Source organism: Falco peregrinus, chromosome 5 (genome assembly GCF_023634155.1).
Source record: "Falco peregrinus isolate bFalPer1 chromosome 5, bFalPer1.pri, whole genome shotgun sequence".
NCBI lineage: Eukaryota > Metazoa > Chordata > Aves > Falconiformes > Falconidae > Falco > Falco peregrinus.
Window position 1 is genome coordinate 65,948,276 of NC_073725.1, and position 21,687 is coordinate 65,969,962.

The 21,687-nt window shown below is 47.1% G+C and overlaps 1 protein-coding gene across 3 annotated transcripts; it reads left to right on the forward strand.

Annotated features, from left to right (window-relative positions):
• The first annotated feature begins 78 nt into the window (after nt 1–78).
• Nucleotides 79–21,352, forward strand: DPP9 (dipeptidyl peptidase 9). 3 transcript variants are annotated; one of them, XM_055804114.1, is made up of 22 exons: nt 79–233; nt 2,178–2,265; nt 5,281–5,383; nt 5,480–5,534; nt 8,327–8,439; nt 9,506–9,679; nt 9,905–10,073; nt 10,233–10,346; nt 10,632–10,760; nt 11,261–11,322; nt 11,821–11,921; nt 13,386–13,563; nt 14,368–14,533; nt 14,642–14,721; nt 16,263–16,415; nt 16,632–16,767; nt 17,467–17,612; nt 17,912–18,058; nt 18,219–18,371; nt 18,934–19,076; nt 19,416–19,527; nt 20,013–21,352. In XM_055804114.1, exons 2-22 carry the CDS (start codon nt 2,210–2,212, stop codon nt 20,103–20,105), a joined length of 2,583 nt encoding a protein of 860 aa, XP_055660089.1. In that variant the 5' UTR covers nt 79–233; nt 2,178–2,209; the 3' UTR covers nt 20,106–21,352. The 3 variants fall into 3 exon arrangements, with proteins under 3 accessions (XP_055660089.1, XP_055660088.1, XP_055660090.1); XM_055804113.1 differs by having other exon boundaries at nt 5,281–5,534; XM_055804115.1 differs by lacking the exons at nt 79–233; nt 5,281–5,383; nt 5,480–5,534 and having other exon boundaries at nt 2,201–2,265.
• The last annotated feature ends 335 nt before the right edge of the window (nt 21,353–21,687 follow it).

Sequence of the window (21,687 nt, forward strand, 5' to 3'; positions counted from 1 at the left end):
TCCCCGCTCGGCGCGCTCCCGCCATCCTGCCCCGCGCGCTCCCGCCACTTCCGCCGCCGGGTGAAAGGTCGCGCTGTGGCAGGCCGCCGCCCCCCCCCCCTCCCCCGTTTCCGGGGCTGCCCACTGTCCGGGACATGGAGCGGGACTGACGGAGCCGCCGCCGCCGCCCCCCCCCGCCCTCCCGCAGAGGAGCCGCCCCCCCGGCCGTCAGGGGGAGGTCGCCGTGCCCCGGGGTGAGTGAGGAGGGGAGGGGTGCGCCCTGGGGCCGGCGGGGCGGGGGGCCTACCCCAGCGTGGGGGGCAGGAGCCGTTCCCTGCGTTCCCCCCTCCCCTGGGCTGGGGGCTGCCTTAGCGGGATGAGGGGTTTGTATTTGCCCCCCCTATGGCTTGTACCTGCCCCACCAGGGTGTGGGGGGCGGCCACCCCTTGCCCCGGGAGGGGGCTTGTTCTCCCAGGCTTTGCCCTTTAAGCGTGGGAGGGCGGCCTGGCCCGCAGGGGGTTGTTTGTGCTCCCCCGCCCCCAGTGTGCCCCCCGGGGCTGGGGTGGTGGGGTGCGTTGCCTGGGAAGGGGAGCTGGTGTTTGCCCCCCGCCAGCAGCCTGCGCACTGCCCAGGCAGATGAGAAGGTGCTTTGCTCCTCTTTCCACAGGCAAAGAGCCATCTCCAGCAGCCGAGGGAGACGGGAAGACAGGGTGCTCTGTCCCCAGGGCCCCCTCTCCTGCTAACCTACGCCCCGGCCTCCCCCTGCAGCAAGGGCAGGAGCTCCCTGATGGGGCTCCCAGTGCAGAGATGGGCATGGGCTGCTGGCAGCCTTTGCCAAAGCTCGTTCCTCTGTAGAGAAATCCCTGCTGGTTTATTCCATTGCTTTTATTTTTGGAGACGGAGGTCTTAAAGCTCCCGGCCATGACAGGGACACGTTTGTAAGGGCTCCTCTAGGTGACTGTGTTGCTCTGGCTCTTCCTGAATGCACCAGCAGGCCCCTCGGGGTCTCACTGACAAATGAGTATCATGATTCGTGCTGGGTTTCTGATCTCTCGTGCCTGTTTTGTTCAGTTTCTTTTCCTCTGGGTTCAGCATCTGAGGATGTTATTGTTCCTTTTCTCTGTGAAACGTGTGAGCTGTGGCGGGTGGGCTCGAGGGTAAGATGTTCCTCTGAATCATGAAAATCACAGGATAACCGAGGTTGGAAAGGACCTCAGGAAGTCTCTAGTCCAACCCCCTGCTCAAAGCAGGGTCAGCTGTGAGATCAGACCAGGTTACTCAGCATTCCTGAGCATCGCTCCTGTTACCCTTCGTGCTTGCATCAAAAATTGGCCGTAAATTACTGAATGCTGCTACTTGGGCCTTCACTGCTCTCTGCAGTTTAGGAGCTTCACTGCTGGTGTGTCTTTGTGATGCTTTGTCTCTCCTGATCCTCCGAGTGTGGTTTTGGTGGAGAAATGGCTGTTTGGGCAGGCCAAGGGCCTCAGCAAAAGATAGTGGCAGGTCTCGGGTGTGTCTGTGATTCAGAGCTCTCTTGGAGACAAACATCTTTGTACTTTACTGTACTTGGCTAGAGAGGATGACAGTGAAGGTAGCACCTTGGTAAGCTCATGGAAAATGGGCTTGTGCGGTGAGCCAGGCCTCCTCCGGGGCATTGGGCTGGGGCAGAGGGAAGCAGCAGTCAGGCTTGAAAGACAAATGTGTTTTTTTATGTCCCAGGTGGGACTGTGACGCTGTTGGTAGTGGGGCTGCTGACCCTCTGTCTGGCTCCTTATGGTGTCCTTTGTTTGACTCTTGCCTGTAAGTGCATGGACAGATCTCAGTTTTCTCAATTCTTAGTACCTGATACTTCCAAGGATTTCAGGACTTGGGGAGTGGAATGAAAGGAAGGTTCAGTACTGAGGATTCTCAGATTTTAAGGATTTTTTTTTTAGGAAAGAAAGAGGCAGGCTGCAGAATTCACTGAGTCCCATTGTTCAGGTGGAGAAGTCTCTCTCAGATTTATCTGGGCTGTTAATATCCAGCACATGCTGGCAGAACAGATTTGGACTGTAAAGTGCAAACCAAGGATTCTGTTTGTGCCTCCCCGCACAGTTGGAAATGTGACCTATGGAGGATGCTTTTGTACAGCTTTATTCCTATGACGGGAGCAACTGCAGTTATATGAAATTTGCTGGTTTTTCCCTCTTCCTTCCTAGTTTCCTGTCCTGCCCAGCTTGCTGAATAGTTAATGCAGAAGATAAAGAGGGTTCGTCTGGAAAACGAGACTGCAGGAAGTTGGAGAAGGTATGTGTCCCAGTTACTCCCAGGGCCTTTGTTGACCTTTAGGTTGTGTGGGACAGAGCAATAATCACCTCTTGGACTGAATGAGGTTTCTGAAAAATCCCAAGTACATAATTTTGCCTGGGGAGCTCTGTGTCAGGATCTGTGGGTCAGGAAGTGACTCAGGAAGATAACTCATTTCACTGACTTCCAGTTCCAAGCTTTACAATTTTTCTCCTGCGCTGATGTCCCACCTGTGCTTGTTTGTTGTCTTCAGACTAACACATTCTCTCTGAAGGAAGGCTTGGTGGCTCTATGCCTGATCTAATCTGCCCACGCAGGGCAGAAAATATGTTAAAAAGACCTCCAAGAGATAGCTAGATGTTTTGGGGAGTGGGTTTAGCAGTGCTTCTGCAACAACACTAACTCAGTGCCTCGGTGTGAGGATTGTAAAGGACGGTGTTATTCCAGTAAGGCACAAATCTCAGGTGCACTATATTGATGCCAGAGCGTCAAGATCATCTAAGTATAAGATGGTTAAAATTGGCATCTTGGTCCAGCTCAATTGAAGAATTTAACCCAGTTGAAGAATTTAACCCCAAGATTCACTCTGCAATTTCAGTTAGATAAGTTACTCATTATACTTGTTTACTTACGTGTATAGCATTGCCAAGTACATGCTGTGTTTTGTCCAAGAGGTGGCTGTAGCGATGGATGAAGCAATTGGGTTTTCTTTTACTCTGTATTGTGTCAGAATTTAAATTTTGTGAGACTCTAGCTATGACAGGGGTATTTCCCAACACTTTTACGTAATGTTTGTGATGGCTATTTTGCTTATCCCACTCCTCCATTCCGTTCTAGTGTCAAAGTCACCAGGATGAGGACAGTACCAAGCTAAAAGTTGTGCCTTTCACTTCTCTAGTGAATCATAAAAGCGTGGCAATGGCATGGAAGGGGGCTCCAACCTCCAGTTCAATTTGTTACCAGTTACCAGTATTACATTAGTGGACTGTTTTGAGCCCTTAAAGGTGCATCTTTCCCTTGTGAGGAGTCAGGCTGCCTGAGTAAAACATTTTCACCAGCTGGGTGAGAGTAACCTAAGGGTCAGGCATTGTGAGCCAAAGCCAGATTATTTTAATTGACTGACTTGACCAGCAGCGGGATTGGTTTGAAAGCATTTGAAAGAACCCCCTGTTTATGGGGGGTTTGAGGTCTTCCTGTCACGTGTTTCTGATAGGCAATGCTTCTGCCTTCAGATGTGATTTTTAGTTGCTGCAATGGAGACCCTGGATGTAGGCAGTAGAGGCCACAGACAAGACACACTCACAGTCTTAAAACATCCCGTCACATTCTCTTTTGTGGTTTTACTTGTGCTTCCTGCCTGGCTTTGATTGGAAAATACTCTTCTTTATTAATTTTCAAACTGTGGATTTACTGCTGGGCAGTAGGGACCAGGAGTACCTACAGATTTAATTTAGGAGCTTGTTTTGGTGTTATTATTTGCACATTTTGTACAAATCAGGAACTTAGCAGTTTGAAGTTATGGTTATATTTACAGCCCTTGTACCATGTGCCTTTAGTTTAAGGAAGTCCAGATGTACTTTGGTTTAGGTTTGCTCATCTCCTGCTGTCATTGCATAAGATGTCAACCTAGGTGAGAGCTTCCTTCTAGAGAGTTTGTTAGAAGGTGCAAGCTCGTGGGGAATCCTCAAGGAACACTCAGGGTTCTCATGAAAAATACTTGTGGTAGAAAATAGGCGGAGGCAAGTGTTTTCTTGTGGTGACACAAATAACCATCCTTCTCCTTTTCCCTAATTCTCTTCTCTGGGAAAGATTCATTGTGCATCTGAGGCAGGAGTCTTCAAGATTTGGTTTATGTGTAATTCTTGCTGAATCCTTACATGTGACAGCTACATCTCAGAGGCTGTTCTCCTGTCAGAATGCAGGTCGCTGTCCCAAAGGGCAGGCAGTGTTCAAGAAACATCTGATTTGAAAATGTAAATCTTGGGGCTACTGAGGGCAAAGCCTTTTTTGCTGTAATTCTTACTCCCTGGTTTGCCATCTTGATGTTGTGTCAAAGGCATTGATTCTGTTTCCACTCAGCAAACTTCTCCAGCCTAATTTTTTCCAGTAAACTGAAGTTCTTCTGAAATTCTTCCTAAAGCTCTTCTGGGTACCCCCAGAACAACTACAATGTCCTCATGGAGGGAAATCCAGCTTCTTGAATGGGGCGACAAAAACTGGTTTCCCTAGTCCTAGGCTCATTCCTGCTTTGCAATAGATTACATCATTGACCTTGGGCAAGTCAGTCCATCTCTCCTCAAATTAACATTTGCTGTAGTTGCATGTGGAGGCGTTTTTTGTAGACTCTTGTTCAATAACTGCTAGCTTGGAAATGTATGAGGAATGCATGCCACAGTTTGCAGGATACAACCAGGGTCTGTTACTGCTGTCTTCCTTCTATTAGCAAAGACAATTGCACTGTTTTCTTCCTGTTTTGCCATCTCTCCTACTTCATTCCTGGCTGCAGTAGCTCTTCAGGTAAGTCAGGTGCTGTGCTTGGGCTTAAACGTCTCTCTCTAAGTGATGAGCAGGTTTTCCTTTAGGACAGGAACGGGACACCACTTTTGTGGTCTTCCAGAGCAGAAGTGTGTGTGCCTTTATGATAGGTCATAGCTTTGATGACTTATCCATCCAGATTCCTGGGGTGCTTTTCCTTTGAGTCAAGCTGACTGTTTTCTGCAGCAGAATCTGCTGCTGTACTTCCTTTGACAGCTTATTTCTAGAGCTAGTCCTGGGAGAGTGAGTTTTCTGAGGTTAACGTCTTCAGAACTCAGTATGGGATGGGAGATGGACTTTTCCTTTCAATACATCAATGTGTGTTTAAAATGTAATCTTTGAGTGCAGAGAGCCCTAGGGTCTGTAGTTTATGGAGTGCCTGTTCTCTTAAGCTTGTTGCATGCTTAGAGCTTTCTGTAAGAAACAAAACGTGCCTGCTTGATTTTAAGGCTCAACTCTCTCCCTCAACTCCTCCCTCAGTTTTTTGTCCAGTTCTGAAGGGGAAGAGAGGATGACTGCAGTGGATGCACTATCAGACAGCTCTGAAGTGGTCGAGATGGAGGATGTGCCTTCCCAATTCCAGGTGCAAAAGCATTCTTGGGATGGGCTGCGTGACATTATTCACAGCAGCAGGAAGTATTCGGGCATGATAGTGAACAAAGCTCCCCATGATTTCCAGTTTGTCCGGAAAACAGAAGAGTCCAGCCCGCACTCTCATCGCCTTTATTACCTGGGTAAGCCAGCATGCCAGATGCCGGGCGTGAATACATTACGGGAGAGTTTCCAATCTAAACAGACAAGGAAAAGGATGAGAGGCATTTCCATTTATGAGATGGGGGAGCTGAGATTAAGGGGCATTGCTCAAGGTTTTCATGCTCGATCTATAGCAAAGCCTGGAACTGAGGAGAGACCTCTCCAGTCCCAGACAAGTGCTTTAACCACAGGCTTTCTGCGCAAGGGGAGCACTGGCTAGCCAGACCTGCCTCATGGTGGGGATGTGAATGCAGTGGCCTGTGGCAACCCAGGCCAGCCCAGGGGATGGGGCAAGAGAAGGGATGTTCCTCAAACTCAGGACTATCTTCTGCCTCTGTAGTTTAGGAGAAACGGGATTTACTTGATTGATCAACCAGACTGACTTTCCAAGGAATTAGCTGTCAGTAATTACTAAGTATATGTTGCAAGTTCTAGGTATTAATGGTGTGGTGGTGGTGTCTCCCTGCTTTATGAAGTGCCATGTAGGTAGAAAGCTTTCAAGAGTAGGGGGAGAAATAAAAAAGATTAGGTGGGAATGACCTATAAATGGTATTCTCAGGGAAATATCCTCTTCCTTACAGTAGGATTGAAAGAGAGCAGAATACTGTGTTGTACAGGTCCCTCATTATAGTTGGAGCCACAATGTAATTAGTGACAGGGTGGTTGGATTTTAGTAACTGGGTAATTTTGTGGTTGGTAACATGGGAAGCTTTATAGACTATAAAGAGTTTGTTACGCTTTGGGGCATGAGCTGATTGCTACTGGCCCAGTAAAGAAATTGCCTGATGTGCAACTCCATACAGCAGCTGCTTTCCTGAAGTGACCTTGCTTCTTTTTTCTTTTTTTTTTTTTTTTTTTTTGAGTTGTTGAGTGTAGGTCACTGTAGGATATAGGATGCTGGATTTGAGGGGCTGATTTGTTTTGTCATTAAGCAGCTCCTGCATGCCATTGATTTGATTTGTTATAGTTCTTCATACATTCTTACAACACAAGTGCTACTATTAAGTACAGTAATCCAGAGTTAGTGTATTTTTGTTGAGTCTGAACAGTGAGACTTGATTTAAAGCTGAATGTATTTCAAGGCCAAGTTGACTTTGATATAGTTTTTGATATTTAGTCTTTAGGTGACTAAAGAACTAAGGATCTAAGTGGTTTAAAAATTTGTTAATGTTCTTCTGTTGTATGGAATGGCAACCAGACCAGCTACGGGCTGGGTGGTGTTCTACATGGGCGTGACTGATACAGGAGCCAGAGCTAGGAACGAAGATACACGGGTGTCTTTTCAGTGTTCTCTTCCTTACGGAAAGTTACAGGGCATAGAGCAGATTGAGCCATCATTTCAGATCAGTATCTGCCAGGTAATACCAGGGTACCCTTCCTCAGGCATTCCTCATAAAGGGGAAGCACTGATTCTTTCTTTTGCCATAGTAAGCATCTTTTGAATTGAATACCATGTGCTGTTAAATACTCAGAACCCATTTCAGCAGTTCATAAGTGTTTAACATCAGCGTCCTATTACTGTTACGTCATTAAAGAACATCTTCCAGTTTTTATGTGGATACTGTTAGTGACTGTTTGCCGAGGAGTAGGACAAAGACTTCTGAAGAACTTTACTGTAGGGGTTAAATACTTTTCTTCACTTTGGAGCAAAGTTTAATGTCTTTCAGGGAGGAAGGCTATATTTTTCTTGTACGTGCTGATTGACTGTATGCAGACTGAGGTCATTTTAGAAAGTACTAAAGGAGAAAGACGTCTAGGTCACTGTTGCATGAGTGTCAAATATGTGTATATATAGTAATTTTTTCCTATCTGCATTTTTTTTTTTTTCTGTTTGGACATCTTAAATCATTCCTGGGCTGTCCCCATAGAATTTTATGTTGTATCATGGCAGATGCTGCTTATGTTAAACACCACATGCTCAGCAGCACTTTGGTGTTCCTGTATCTCTGAGGATTATATGCTCACATATTGCTTTGCTTCCTGAGCACTTATTAATATTTCAGTTTTAATTTTAAGTAACTGTACTGCTGGGTTAATTGGCTCAGAAATCTTTCTGTTCTGCCCAGAACATGTGCAGAGTAGACAATATCAGGACACATTTCCCTGCGTGAAATTCTGATCTAGGGAGTCTCTGCAGCATGTGCAGAGGGCGAGTTCATGGCTTTTGATTTTGTTGAAACTACCAAAATTGTGTGTCAGGATATTTTATTTTTTCTTGGTTGTTCTGGAAATTGGATGAAGGCCAGTAGCTTATTTGATAACCACAGTCAAAGGCTTATGTAAAATGACAAGGTCTTTTGGCTGTGTAGTATACTGTTTCACATTTGAATGGGCTCTCTAGAGCTTCAAGCTTTTTCTTTCTCTCTCGCAGGCTGCTGCGTTGGCCTGAATGAAGTCCCTGTAGCAAATTTCTGGCTGAGAAGTGTGGAGAGAGTAATGTTGAGTCACCCATTCAGGGAGTGGCTCTTTTAAAGTGGATCTAGGGCATGGGTTGAACAGTCCGCAGAGAAGAAAGTTGGATGTAACCAACTCTGAAGAGCTTGGTTAGTGATAAATCTTGCTTACAGAAATTTCTAAATAAATGAGTATCTAAATTTAAGTAATTTGGGTATTGTTCTGTGATTGAACTGAGAGGTACTTGGGAATGACAGCTGGTAAAAGCCTCTGGACAGCCCACCCCTGTGTTATCAAACTTTTTTTTCAATTTGGTCTTGGTCCTGTTTTTCCTGACTAACTAATCTTAAGTAGGGTGATGCTTTTGTCCTCCTAATAGGAATGCCATATGGCAGCCGAGAGAATTCCCTTCTTTACTCAGAGATTCCCAAAAAGGTACGGAAAGAGGCCTTGCTGCTCTTGTCATGGAAACAGATGCTGGATCACTTTCAGGTAAGCTGAAGCGTGAAGAGCCTGGGTTGACAGTGCTTGGGAAAACTGGCTGATGTTGTGGGGCTGGTATGGTGGGTACTACTCTGCTCAACAGTAGAGAGAGCAGCGTGGCAGCGTTTGACACATGGAGAATGGTATTGGTAGGAACGCTGTATGGAGAATTACTTTGCCTTGGTAATAAAAGACAGTCAGTTTGTGTGCGATGAAGCTGGCCGTGAGCGTGACACAGCAGTTGGTGCAGCAACCAAAGGCTTGACCTAGCAAAGAGGACTCTGTGAACTGGCAGGTAGTCTGCCTCAGATTATGTGCTGTCAGGACAGTGGACCTTTCTTCTGGGTGTCTTGTTGGGGCTTTTGCCGTGCTCACTGATGTGCTCAGTGGAATGACTGTCTGTCATCTTTCCTGCTTTTAAGGCAGTTGGGAAAGTTGAATTTAAACTGCCGTTTCTGCTGTACACTCTATTGCGAGTAAACCAGAAAGGGGGTGAATTTTCCCCTCCCTGATTTCAGTATCTTCATGTCCTTTGTCACTAACAGCATTGATGAAGAAGGGAGTGGAGGGTGTCAGTCTTTCTTCCCTACTAAAAAGGTTCCTGGTGCAAAAGAATTCAGCTGTGTTGACCCCATTTGGATTGCTAGTCCTCTTCAGGGTAATTCAAGATCCCTGGAAGAGCTTTTGTTTGCAGTGTCTGACATGGAAACTGTTTGTGAAGGCTGTAGATAACGTCATTAAGTTAATTGGTTACATCTGATTTGCATAAGCAGAGCAAGTGCAGCTGTCCTCAGTTCACGCTGAAGTGCCGACTGCAGAAGTGATAGGCTTGTGATTCATCTCTCGCGTAGAGGGAACTTTGGGGTGTGCGGTTGGTTTAGTCCTCCTGGACCATGCCTGTAGCCTAGAGTACAGTAGTTGAGGGCCTGTATGGTAAGGCTGCTGGCTAGTTTTGGCTGGTATGCTGAATTTTGGGCATTCACGGACTAGCTGGTGCCAGTATTGGAGCATTCCTGTTGTGTGAAAGCTTCTCTCCTTGCAGACTCTTTCAGATTTTCCTTTCCTTCAATACTAGGCAACCCCTCACCACGGGATGTATTCTAGAGAAGAGGAACTCTTGAGGGAACGCAAACGACTTGGTGTCTTTGGTATAACATCTTATGATTTCCACAGTGAGAGCGGCCTGTTCCTCTTCCAGGCCAGCAACAGCCTCTTTCATTGTCGAGATGGGGGCAAGAATGGTTTCATGGTGAGTCTGCTAGTGATTTTATGAATGTCACCTGAAACGGAATTAATGGTTTTGTTTGGAGATGGCTGCACATCTGCATCTGTTTGGTTCTCTTGTGTCCTGTCAGGGCTGTGTTTGCCATCATTTCATGGGCTGTACTCTGTACTGTGTCTGTGGTTTAGACCTTTTAAATGTGAAGCTGGAAGCTGGTTTGGTACAGAGCCCTCTGTGTGTCTGTTGCTGTAGGTGTCTCCCATGAAGCCTCTGGAGATCAAGACTCAGTGCACAGGGCCACGAATGGATCCCAAGATCTGCCCTGCCGACCCTGCCTTCTTTTCATTCATTAATAACAATGATCTGTGGGTAGCAAATATTGAGACAGGAGAGGAGAAACGGATGACATACTGCCATAAAGGTAACTGGTGCTTCTTACTAGATTCAAAAAGAAATTCCTTCTGACAGACTTGGGCTGGAAGGGCTCATGTCTTCAAGGCTTATTTCTTATGAGTACATTCTTCTTTTGGATTGGCTTTTTACGAGGAGCTGTAAATGCAGTCTCTTTGTTCCTCTCCAGGCTTATCCAATGTTCTTGATGACCCCAAGTCTGCTGGTGTAGCCACTTTTGTCATTCAGGAGGAGTTTGATCGGTTCACAGGCTATTGGTGGTGTCCCACAGCTTCCACAGAAGGTCAGTCAGCATACTGCTTATCAAATTCTGTCACTGCTGCTGGCCCCTGCTATGTGTGATATTTTGAGCAAGGCTTTCCTTTGGTCTGTTTCTGGGGAGGCCACCTGAAGGAACAAAATGCTGAGGGTTATAACTGTGGTCTGAGGAGCACTTGCAGGTGGTCACTGGGAGCTGTGGCTATGCAGGAGATGTATGCTCTGCACCAGAGCGTACTGCCGCAGTGCTCCAGGCAACTCAGAAACAGCTGGAAAACAGAGCAGCAAACATGCTTACTATCTGTCCCAGGTTCAGAGGATTTAAAAACGCTGCGGATCTTGTATGAGGAAGTAGATGAATCAGAGGTGGAGATAATTCATGTTCCTTCGCCTGCCTTGGAGGAGAGAAAAACAGACTCCTATCGGTACCCCAGGACAGGTAAGTGAAATACCACGGGGCTGCTAATACAGCTCTTGACTCATGCTGGCAGCAGCAGTGGAATTTTGTGCTATAAGCTTTGCATGATTAATCTGGTACTTGCTAGGATGTAGAAGCTGGTTATAAATATTGAGACCTAATTGAGTCTGTGAGCCCGAAATCTACTGCAAGAAAGGAATGGGATTGAAAGTTCAGCTTAAATGAAAGGATTGCTGAGAAAATGGAATATATCTGGTGTCATATTGTGGAATACATTTTGAAACCCCTCTTTGCTGCTGAGAACATGAACAGCCAACTAGGCAAGGCAAGAGCAAACTTTTCCCATACCCAGAATGACTCTTTTGATTACAGTGGTGTTTGCTCACAGATATAATTTGATGTTTGTACATTCACACACAGCCATTTTAGTAGGACCAGGGCTGTTCTCTAGAAGATGTATTGTGTATGACCATGGAGTGTTCAAGTTGGTCATCTTGGTATTTTTTTTTACTCCTCTGCAGGCAGCAAAAACCCCAAGATTACATTAAAACTGGCAGAATTTAAAACAAACAGCAAGGGTAAGGTAAGTGATAATAGAAGGGTTGACTGCTTCTGAAGCTCCTTAGAATTAAGACAAAGTCACTAAGAAAGATAGTGTTAGCCTTTGTTTTCATCCTCTTGTAACACCTGGTTCTGTAATGTGTCTATCTAAGAAACAGAGAAGTATTGTTCTGGTGCAGAGGCAGCTGGGAGCGGGGAGGGAAGCAAGTAGGGTTAGCCTGATGTACCACATGGTCCGTAGTAGAGCAGGAGGGTTGAAGCTCAGTCTAGTCCTGGGCTTCAGTCCCTGGCTGTGTCCTTTTCTGTGGCCGAAGGCCAAAATCACTTTGCTTTGAAGCTTGTTTTTATCCCTTTTCTTCCTGCTATTTGTGGAAAGGCTTGCTTCTCCTGGCCTGACCCTTGCTGATGCCAATAGTTAAACTTCCTTATTCTTCCACTTCACTGAGGTTCTGTAGGAGGAGGTGGGGAGGTCTGGTAGCAGTCTGATTTGATATTGGACTTTTTTTTTTTTTTGCTGCAGATTGTGTGTGCTCAGGACAAGGAGCTGGTGCAACCGTTCGCTGCATTGTTTCCGACTGTGGAGTACATTGCCCGTGCCGGATGGACCCGAGATGGCAAATAGTACATAAGTTTTTCTTCCAAACTAATGCTCCCAAGCACTTCCCTGGCTGAACTGCAGGCCCTCAACATGTTTTGTATTGCAGTCATGACCTGGTTTTAAAACCGTGAGTGCCAGAAATGGCACATGAGTATTTGGCTTCTTTAGTGTTGTAACATCCTAAAAGTAGGAATTAATCAAAAGTAGACCAGAGTGACAAGCTGTGGGGTTTCAGTCACAACCACATTGATATATTAAGTTAAATCACATTGATATATTAAGCGGGCACTCCTAGGGAATTCTTTTGAGTTGGAGATGTCTAACACAAGTACAATATGCTTCCTGCTGAAAATGAGAATGTACTGTAAGCAGTTTTATCGTTGTTCATTGGTCCAGTTTGTGATCAATGCCAAACATATCATGGGAAAGCAGGCAGTTTGCGCGGTGCTGAGTCCTTTATGCAGCATGTAGAAGGGGGAAGATTGCTTTGTGACTGGTGTGCTCCCGTAGCTCTCTGTTGCTCCCAATGTGATGCAGGGTCTTGTGCTTGCCTGAAGAGTTACAGAATTCACACCAGTCTGATTGGTTTGCAATTTTAAAGCTTTTGATTTTTTCCCCTCAAAAGCTTGCTTGACTGTTAACTAGTTTCTGTGCAGATCAAGTTAAGGTGACTTAGCTGTCTTTGAAGATTGCATTCTGTAACTCATCATTAATTTTCTGCTTTGAAAACTAAATTCATGCAGCTTTACAGAAGGTAATCCCATAGGTGATTCTTATGTTCTGCACCAGAGCTTATCGAAATGTGCTGAATATATCAGTTTGTGAAATCCACAGTCACTGGGAGGCTAGGGGAGAACTGGCTCTTTTGAAAGTCTGTCTGAATGACGAAACTTCCCTTGATGCGCTTCCAGGCCTTGGGGTAGCCACACTATGCAGCGGTGGCTTGCCATCTGTCATGTTGAGAGGCCTGCAGTGCAGCACCACTTCAAATGACTCTCCTTGGAGAGCAACAAGGCTGAGACTGAAGCAACTCCTTGACTTGCCAGTTGTCTTAGGTCTGTGCCTTTCTCAGCTCGTGCAGCGTGCAGTGAGGAAGCTACAAATGGACCACTTTAAGAGTGATCGCTTCAGCTCGTTAGGAGCTTGCTAGAAAACAAACAGTACTTCCTGATGGAGGAGCTGTCCAAGGAAGACTTACATTCTGGAGACAAGGATCTGTTAACCATGCTTCCTTGGAATAGACACTGGCAAATCTGTCAGACATCTTGTCTGGATGATACCCCTGTGAAATACCAGAGATGTCTGGCAATACATGGTTGTTGGCAAAGCTTCCAGGAGGTTAGAAAGCAGCAATGATGAGAAAAGCTTTGCATTCAGATGCTTAAATCCTTTCTGCCAGCGGGGGGAAAAAGGGTAGCATGTTCTCAGAATTAGAAAGAGGCATCTATTCTCTGATACTGACACTCACCTCCAATTTCTTTCCCCAGTGCCTGGGCTATGTTCCTAGACAGACCTCAGCAGCGGCTGCAGCTAATCCTTTTGCCTCCAGCACTCTTTATTCCAGTCCCAGAAAATGAGGAGCAGCGTGCTGAATTTGCCAAAACTGTGCCAGAAAATGTCCAGCCATTTGTGATCTATGAAGAAACCACTGATGTGTGGATAAATGTAAGAGGCTCGGGGCTGTGCGGAGAACGCAGGCTGCCCCTTCCTCCCTGACAGTTAACCATTTTTGTGTTGGCTCTGTGTCCACTTTAGTCCATGCTCCAGCAGACTGCTTTGCTACTCAGTGGTGCCAGATTTGGTGTTAATTCAGGGGGGTTGATAAAGCAATGAGAAGGACTTCCAGGCACTCGGCACTGGAAGCAATGGGCATCCTGCCGTTTGGTGCAGTTGGAACTGTTCGTTTAATTCTTGCTAACGTTCTTGGTGAGCGCAGGCACTTCGGACACTGACACTTTTGGATGTAATGCTGCCATTCTTTTGGGGGTGTTTTATTACAAGATTAAATGGCTTCCTGAAGCATGAGCAGCCCTAATCCCTGTAATTTGCTGTACTTTTTTAGGCAGGTAATGGACATAGGGGACAGGGAATAAACTCTTAAGATTAAGCATCTTGGTACTGAAGGGACAAAGTGGCCTGAACTTCGCACCATGACGTGCCTAAGGTGTTGGAATAGCAACCACTTGGTGGGACTCACATAGCTGAAATGTCTAGCTCAGAGGCAAGACTGGTGCTGGTTTTGGTGGTAGCCGTGGAAAAGCCCACAGCACGTGGTCTTCTAGTGCACCCAGGGGTGCTTTGTGGTAATAGGAAAGTACAGGATGGCTTTTTCCCGCTAGCTGCTCGTCTGAGAGATCTCTCCCCACTCTCCTTTCCTTTGAAAGCCTGGTAGTTCAGCACTGATTCCCTTGGCTCTGTCACTGCTGTCTTAATGTAAATTACTCATGGGTCCTTTGCCTTGTGTGACAGGTTCATGATATATTCTATCCTTTCATCCAACCGGAGGGAGAGGAGGAAGAACTCTGCTTTATCCGAGCCAATGAATGCAAAACAGGCTTCTGCCACCTGTACAGAGTCACAGCAGTCCTAAAGCAAGGCAGCTATGACTGGGTGCAGCCATATGTCCATAGTGAGGGTAAGAGCTGCATTTTGTTGGCGTTTCAACTTTGGGAGCTCCCTCTCCGATTTGCTTGTGTTGTCTTTTGGGGAAGGCAGCGATTTATTCTCACGTTATTTCTTCTAGATGATTTCAAATGTCCTATCAAAGAGGAGATTGCCCTGACTGGTGGGGAATGGGAGGTGTTGGCGAGGCACGGATCGAAGGTAGTGGTTATTTTTATTCTCTCTTGCAATGTTACAGCTCTGCGTTGTCTGCCCACAGTCCTGGCCTACACCCTCTGTTATGCCTGGGACCAGCTAGAACTACTTAAGCTTCATTTTGTTTCTCTTTTTATTGCTGCCTTTGCTTTCCCCAGAAGTGCTGTAGTCCAGTGCACATTGAACTGATTGCCTTTTTAATCAGACTTCAGATTGCTCCTTAGGTAAATCCCATGAGTGAGTCAGGCCATAAAAAAGGACGCAAGTCTGAGGTTCAAGAGCAACAAAGAACTATTTTGTGGAGAAGCTTGGGACTGCTGCCTTTGCTGAAGCATTTTAACCCCAATGAGTACTTGTGAATTGGAAATCTGTTGCAGCGCTTAGAGTGAACTCTTGGTCTGCAGCTGATCCCTCAGAGCCTTTAGGAAGAAGGCAGCTAGGGAGTATAAAGCCATTTATAATATGGAGAAACTGTATCTGTTATTGGTTGCAGAATAGCCAGAAATGAATTTTTATTAATCTTGTAGAAACCTAGTTCCATTTTTGCTTCAGGAATTAACTCTGAGTCTGATATTTAGTGCTCCCAGGTGATTTCTGTCAAAATAAAGACCTTGTCTGTTCATTTCCAATTAATCTGGATTTTCACTTCTCATTTTTTAAAAGGCCTACAGCTCGATGCATTTGGTTTCTGCTGCTTTTCCTCAGTCTGCAATTAACCTGCTGTCCCTTCCCATGTGGGTTCTCACTGTACATGCTGTTGATTTTGGCCGCAGCTCTTCCCTGTATGTGTTATGGTTAAAATTGTGTTAGCAGCAATTATTTTGATGCATTTGTTGCTCCACAGGGCTCTGCCCAGTATTCCTGGCCAATTGAGTTGGATATTTTTTTCCCCTTTGCTGTCCACAGTGGTCTTCAAACTGTGGGTTAGCCAGAAATAGCATTTGGAAACTGTAAGGTGGAAAACAGTTCAGTTACTGTTGCTGGATCAATGCAGTATTTAAAAGCTGTAGTCTCTATTCCTGGCTGGCCAGGTTGTTTTTAGAAGCAGCTTTATCTGGACATTAAAACCATATTTTAATGTAGCTTGAAGTTCGATACTGTTAGATCTATTAGACTGATCCTTCCACAAATGGGAATTCATTACGGTGATCACTGGAAAGAACACACATATACCCTTTACAACCTAGACATAGTATGGGAAGATGCCATATTTAAGCACAGAATCTCCCTGGTTTCACCTATGGGGATCAGAGCTCAGCTTTATGCTCATTAGTAAGCAAATGCTTTGAGTCTCTTAAAGAAAAAAAATAAAAAAAGCTGAGTGACTGCTTTTTATTACTTCACTGGGCTGTGTGCAGTTTGCCATAAGGGCCGTGTGTGTGTGCTCTCCAGCCTGTCATATCAACAGTCATGTACAGTCCCTAATGCCGTGAGCAGTCTGTCATGGTCTGTTTGCGTTTTAAGCTGACTCTGCCTGGGGACAGACTGTTTGAACTGGCAAAGGAGTTGTCATCCTTCTATCGCTGAGCCCTCTCTTCTCCACATAGATCTGGGTCAATGAGACTACAAAGCTGGTGTATTTCCAAGGCACAAAGGATACCCCGTTGGAGCACCACCTCTATGTAGTCAGCTATGAGTCTCCTGGAGAAATCGTGCGACTCACCACTCCGGGCTTCTCCCACAGCTGTTCAATGAGCCAGGTTTGTAGTTTCTTAGATACAAGATGCCCTCATGTCCTGACTGACAGGGATCCAAGCTAGGAATGGCAATGAATCATGACCAGTAATGAGTCCGGAGGGCTCCTCTGTCTTGGTTGCTTGAGATGTGGGAACTCTTGTCTGAGAAGTGTGTGGAGGAGATTAGATGTGGGAAATGAAAGGCCTTGTTCCCCTGACTCTTCTCTCTCCCATCTGTAGAACTTCGACATGTTCATCAGCCACTACAGCAGCGTGAGCACTCCACCTTGTGTGCACGTCTACAAGCTCAGCGGCTCCGACGATGACCCGCTCCACAAGCAGCCCAAGTTTTGGGCCAGCATGATGGAGGCAGCCAGTAAGTCCCATAGAACGTGTCAATGCTAGGTTGTGTCTGTGGTACTCCTACTACTAGCGGTAGCCAAAGGTGATGGGAGAGGGAAGTGGCCCGAGTAACTTTAAGGGAAAATGAATTGTGTTATCTTGGGAGGGAGATGTCTCTAGTGAATAGCTCATCCAGAAAATGGTATGTAGACTTTTAAGATTTACTGTTTCATGCTTTGAGCAAAAGTAGTGCTCCAGGGTGCAGGGTTTACGTGACTGGTTTCAGGTGTGCATTCGTCATTTGTCTGAAGAGGGAGCGGGCAAGTATCTGGGATGCAGTGGCTACTACATTCTGAGGCTGTAGGCTTTAAAGTTTTAGATACAGCTCACGGCAGCACCTGAACCCCTCCTGCAAATGTTTTCTACATATGACCCATCCCTGTTCTTAACCTTTCACATCTTGGTAGTGTGGCATGGAGAATCTTGTCTGAGAACAGCCAGCTGATGATGTTTTCCTGTGCGATCACCTCACTCTCTATATGGCCTGTCACCCTATGCCGGCAGATAGCCATGAGTTTCGCAGTGAGAGGCATTGCGAAGGATTGAGACGGTTTGGTATTGAAAGAGCCCTGACTAGGGTCAGGTTTGAACACAGTGAGCTTGTTCAGGCGGGGTAGGAGGCAGAGCCTGCTGCCATTTGTGGCATTGCTAGTGTCTGAACTTCCTCCTGCAGGTTGTCCCCCAGATTACATCCCGCCTGAGATCTTTCACTTCCGCACGCAGTCAGATGTTGAGCTGTACGGAATGGTGTACAAACCTCATGATGTCCAGCCTGGGAAGAAGCATCCCACAGTGCTCTTTGTGTACGGAGGCCCACAGGTAATAATCCAGATTGACTGCTGGTGGCAGGCGCAGGATTGCTGCCCAGGGCAGAGCTCTTGCATAGCTCAGTCTTGTGTCAGGGTTTGCCCTTTGGTTAGCAATGAGCACTGGACCTCTGTTCTGACCTCTGCTTCAAACCTCAGATGATTTTTCCAGCATTTAGTCTGATTTGTGTGGCTCTGACAGCTCAATTAGTGGCTGCTGTCCAGCGCAGGATCCTATGCAGTGGGACAGGCAGAGGAAGGTACTGGAAGGCAGCTGCTCAGCCCTGAAACTTTCCTTCTCTCCTCCTGCAGGTGCAGCTAGTGAATAACTCCTTCAAAGGAATTAAGTACTTACGGCTAAACACGCTAGCATCCCTGGGCTATGCAGTGGTAGTGATTGATGGAAGGGGTTCGTGCCAGCGAGGACTCAAATTTGAAGGTGCCCTGAAAAACCAAATGGTAATGTACTACTATTGTTGATGAATCTCTGCTCATTAGCTCTTTTTAAGGCTGCCTGCCTGCATGTTTCCTGTGTGAATGTTGCTCTTGTCTTTTCTTGTCTCAACTTTCTAGACGTAGAAAGCCACTAACTTGAGCTTCCTTGTTGCCTTTTTTTTAGGGTCAGGTGGAGATAGAGGACCAGGTGGAAGGTTTACATTATGTAGCAGAAAAATACGGGTTCATCGACTTGAGTCGGGTAGCCATACATGGCTGGTCATATGGGGGTTTTCTCTCCCTCATGGGTCTTATCTGTAAACCCAATGTCTTCAAGGTAAGTCTGGACGTGGGGTTGTCATTTTGGGACACTTGGCGCTCTCAGCTTCTGTAGCTCTTGGCGTCTGGAGTTGGCTTTTTTTTGCGTGGTGTCTCTGATGGACATGTAAAAATTGTCCCTCGGCCCTGCCTGCCTGTAGCTCCTGGCTGCAGTCCTGCATTCCGCTTACGGGTTGTACCTGTCTGAGGCTTGGTGAGGATGGGCTTGTTCCGCAGTGACTGCCAACGGAGGACTTAGCCTAGCATCCAAAGAGATAATTGATCCGCTATTCCTAATCCCTTTCCTAAGTCCCCAGCACAGTTTCTGGATCATTCCACAAGTCCTCCTTGAAAAGGGGAAGCCTTTAGTGCTAGTATGCAGAAATTTGCCCCACTGTGACCATAAGAATAGCAGGAGGAGGAATCTGGGATTTCTGTGGGTTTGCTGTAGAAAAATCCTGGTCTGAGCAACAGAACAGTCCAGAGTCTGTTTTTCCTGCCTCTTCAGGAAAAAAGAGAACACTTGAACTCTTTAGCACATGATAATTGAAGCTGTCTCCTGCCACCTATTTGTTTGACAGATTGCTATAGCAGGTGCTCCTGTCACAGTTTGGATGGCATACGACACCGGGTATACTGAGCGGTACATGGATATCCCAGAAAACAACCAGCAAGGTTATGAGGCTGGCTCTGTGGCGTTACACGTAGAAAAGCTTCCCAATGAGTGAGTACCGTGGGGTTGAGTGAGCTGTTAAAAACCTGCTCCCGGGTCCTGCTTAGTACCACCAGTTGCACCTCTCCTAAATCCCAAAAGAGCAGGTGGATTCTGATCCCATTTAATTTTAACTCGGGTGGCTGGTCACTGCCTTCTGCAGCGAGCTGGGACATTGTACCCCCAGCCCCCTTTGCCAGGGAGGGGGTTGAGGACCACGTCCATGGCCTTGCGCTGTTCTGCCTGCCTGCCCATTGATCAGTTTTGGCTTGCCAGCTGGCAGCTCTTTGCTCAGACCCACTGCAGAGCTTTTTATGTGGTTTCTCATTATCTCTCTCATCCCTTCTCTAGGCCAAATCGTTTGCTGATTCTCCACGGCTTTTTGGATGAAAATGTGCACTTTTTTCACACCAACTTCCTGGTATCACAGCTAATCCGGGCTGGAAAACCGTACCAGCTGCAGGTAGGAGGAACAAGAGTGAAGTGGGAAGGTCTCTTAAATCTGGAAAGAGAAGTTTTCTGCTGTGTGTTCTGGGGGCGGGAGAAGGTGGAGGCAGATGCTCCCGCATCTTGTTGCAACGTGGATGACAGGAAGCGCGTGGTTTTGGCTCCGGGAGGTGGCGCTGTGGCAGTTCAGTGCTGGCAGATGTGGCCTGGGTCTAGAAGCATGTGCAGACAGGGCTTCTGCCCTCGGGCCTGGAACTTTCCTTTTCCGCTCAGCTCTTGCTGTCTCTCTTGGCTGGTGGCAGCAGGGGTGGCTGACTTGCCAAGCGGACTAGCAGCACACGCCAGCACAGTGAGAGAGGGGGGCTAGTGCTCTAGACTCTTGCTGGCCCCTCTTTGCCCCTATAGATACAGGTTTGAGGGAGGAGGCTGACATGAGGGAGGTCTGTCCATGCTGAACGAGCCGCTCCTGACTAACTGCCCTGTCTTTCTACTTCTGCGCAGATCTACCCCAACGAGAGACACAGTATTCGGTGCCCCGAGTCAGGAGAGCACTATGAAATCACGCTGCTGCACTTTCTACAAGAATACCTCTGAGAGCACAAGCCTCTGCAAACTGGACACTGACAGCTCACCTTCCCCCTCCTGTGCCCTGCCACTGCCACCCCCCTCAACAGCCATCTAACCCAGAGCACAAATGGCTGAGTGCCCGCGTCCGGGCTGGGTGTCCCCCCAACGCGAGGGAGGAGGGTGGAGGGCACCTTCCCTTTGGACAGTGCCACTTTCTTTCACTTTCCAAGCTGGAGGTCTGCCCCTGCTCAGCTGCTCGTCCTGTTCCTCTCCTCCGGCCTGGCTGTTAATGCTTTTTTTGCTGCTACTCCCTCTATCCTGGGAATCAATGGACAGTGGTCTGTCTCCCGAGGCTGAGGTTTGTGTCCATCTCTCTCTCCCCCATCCTTTTCCCCTTCCACTGCACCTCCGCAGTTCCCGTACTCTTACCTGCAAGAACTCAGTGCCTGTGTTGGAAATGGAAGAGCCGAATCAGCAAGCTGCCTTAAGCCAGGAGTGGGAGGGAAGAGAGAACTACCTATTGTTAAGCCCCAGGGGAGGTGATCGCTGCTGCTGCTGTGTCCTGGCCCTGCTGCGACGAAGTGGAGCCCTGGGATGTGAAGAGAGCTCTACAGAAGCATGCAACACTAGTCTTTTTCTATTTTTCAGTTTAAATTTGCAGAGCAGATGGAGGAAGTGGCTGGGGTCGGTAATGTCCTCTGATACCTTTCTCTAATGGCCGCTCACAAGCAGAGTTGTGCCAACAGGTAGCATGGTAGCTGAAGCAGCTGGCTACAGAGATCATTTCTCCAGAGATCGCAGCAGCATTTGGGTTTTTGCAACACAAGATGGATGATATTTATGCAAATCCTCCCTCCCTCCGTTCTCTGTGCTGCCTCCTGATCCTACCTTCTCCTTCCCTGACACCCTGAGCTTTCAGATGTGCACTGAAATTGGCTGTGCTTCAGTTCTCTGCGGGTCAGTGACTGTTCCCCATGCCCATCTACTCAGCAAATGCTCTCTTCTGGTTTTTATTTACCTGGTCAACAGGAACTGCAGTTCTGGGGAATGGGGATTGAGCAATCGCACCTCAGGGGAGCACATACTCCCCCTCAAGCCAAGGGTTCTGCCAGGGGCAAAAGGAAAAAAAAACAAACCCCACCCAAATGAACCACGTTGACTTGCCCTGGAGTATTTTAAGTGCGTATTATGAAAAGAAAATATTTTTATGGATTCTTATTCTTTTATAATTATGAGTGTAAGATGTAGCGACTCATTAAAATATTGGAAAGAGACGTGCTGGCTGGCATTTGTGCGTGGTTTTGGGTTGCAGGAGAGAGCTCGGGAGGAAATGGCAGCTGGCTCACGATAGCCAAAGCCGTGTCTGTGGTAAAAGCAAAGCGCTCTGTTCAGTTTCTGTGCCGAGCGGTGGAGAGAATATTAAATCCCTCATGTTCCTCAGGGGAAGCATGATCCAAGCAATTGAAGATGCGGGGTGGAGAGTTGGGAATCCTGGACTGTGTTCTTGGCTCCGCCGTTAAGGCGCTGCGTGACCTTGAGCAAGTCAGACATCTCATGCTCGCGGATATCAGCCTTGGCGCTGGAGCTGGGTACCTCGCCCCGCACCCCA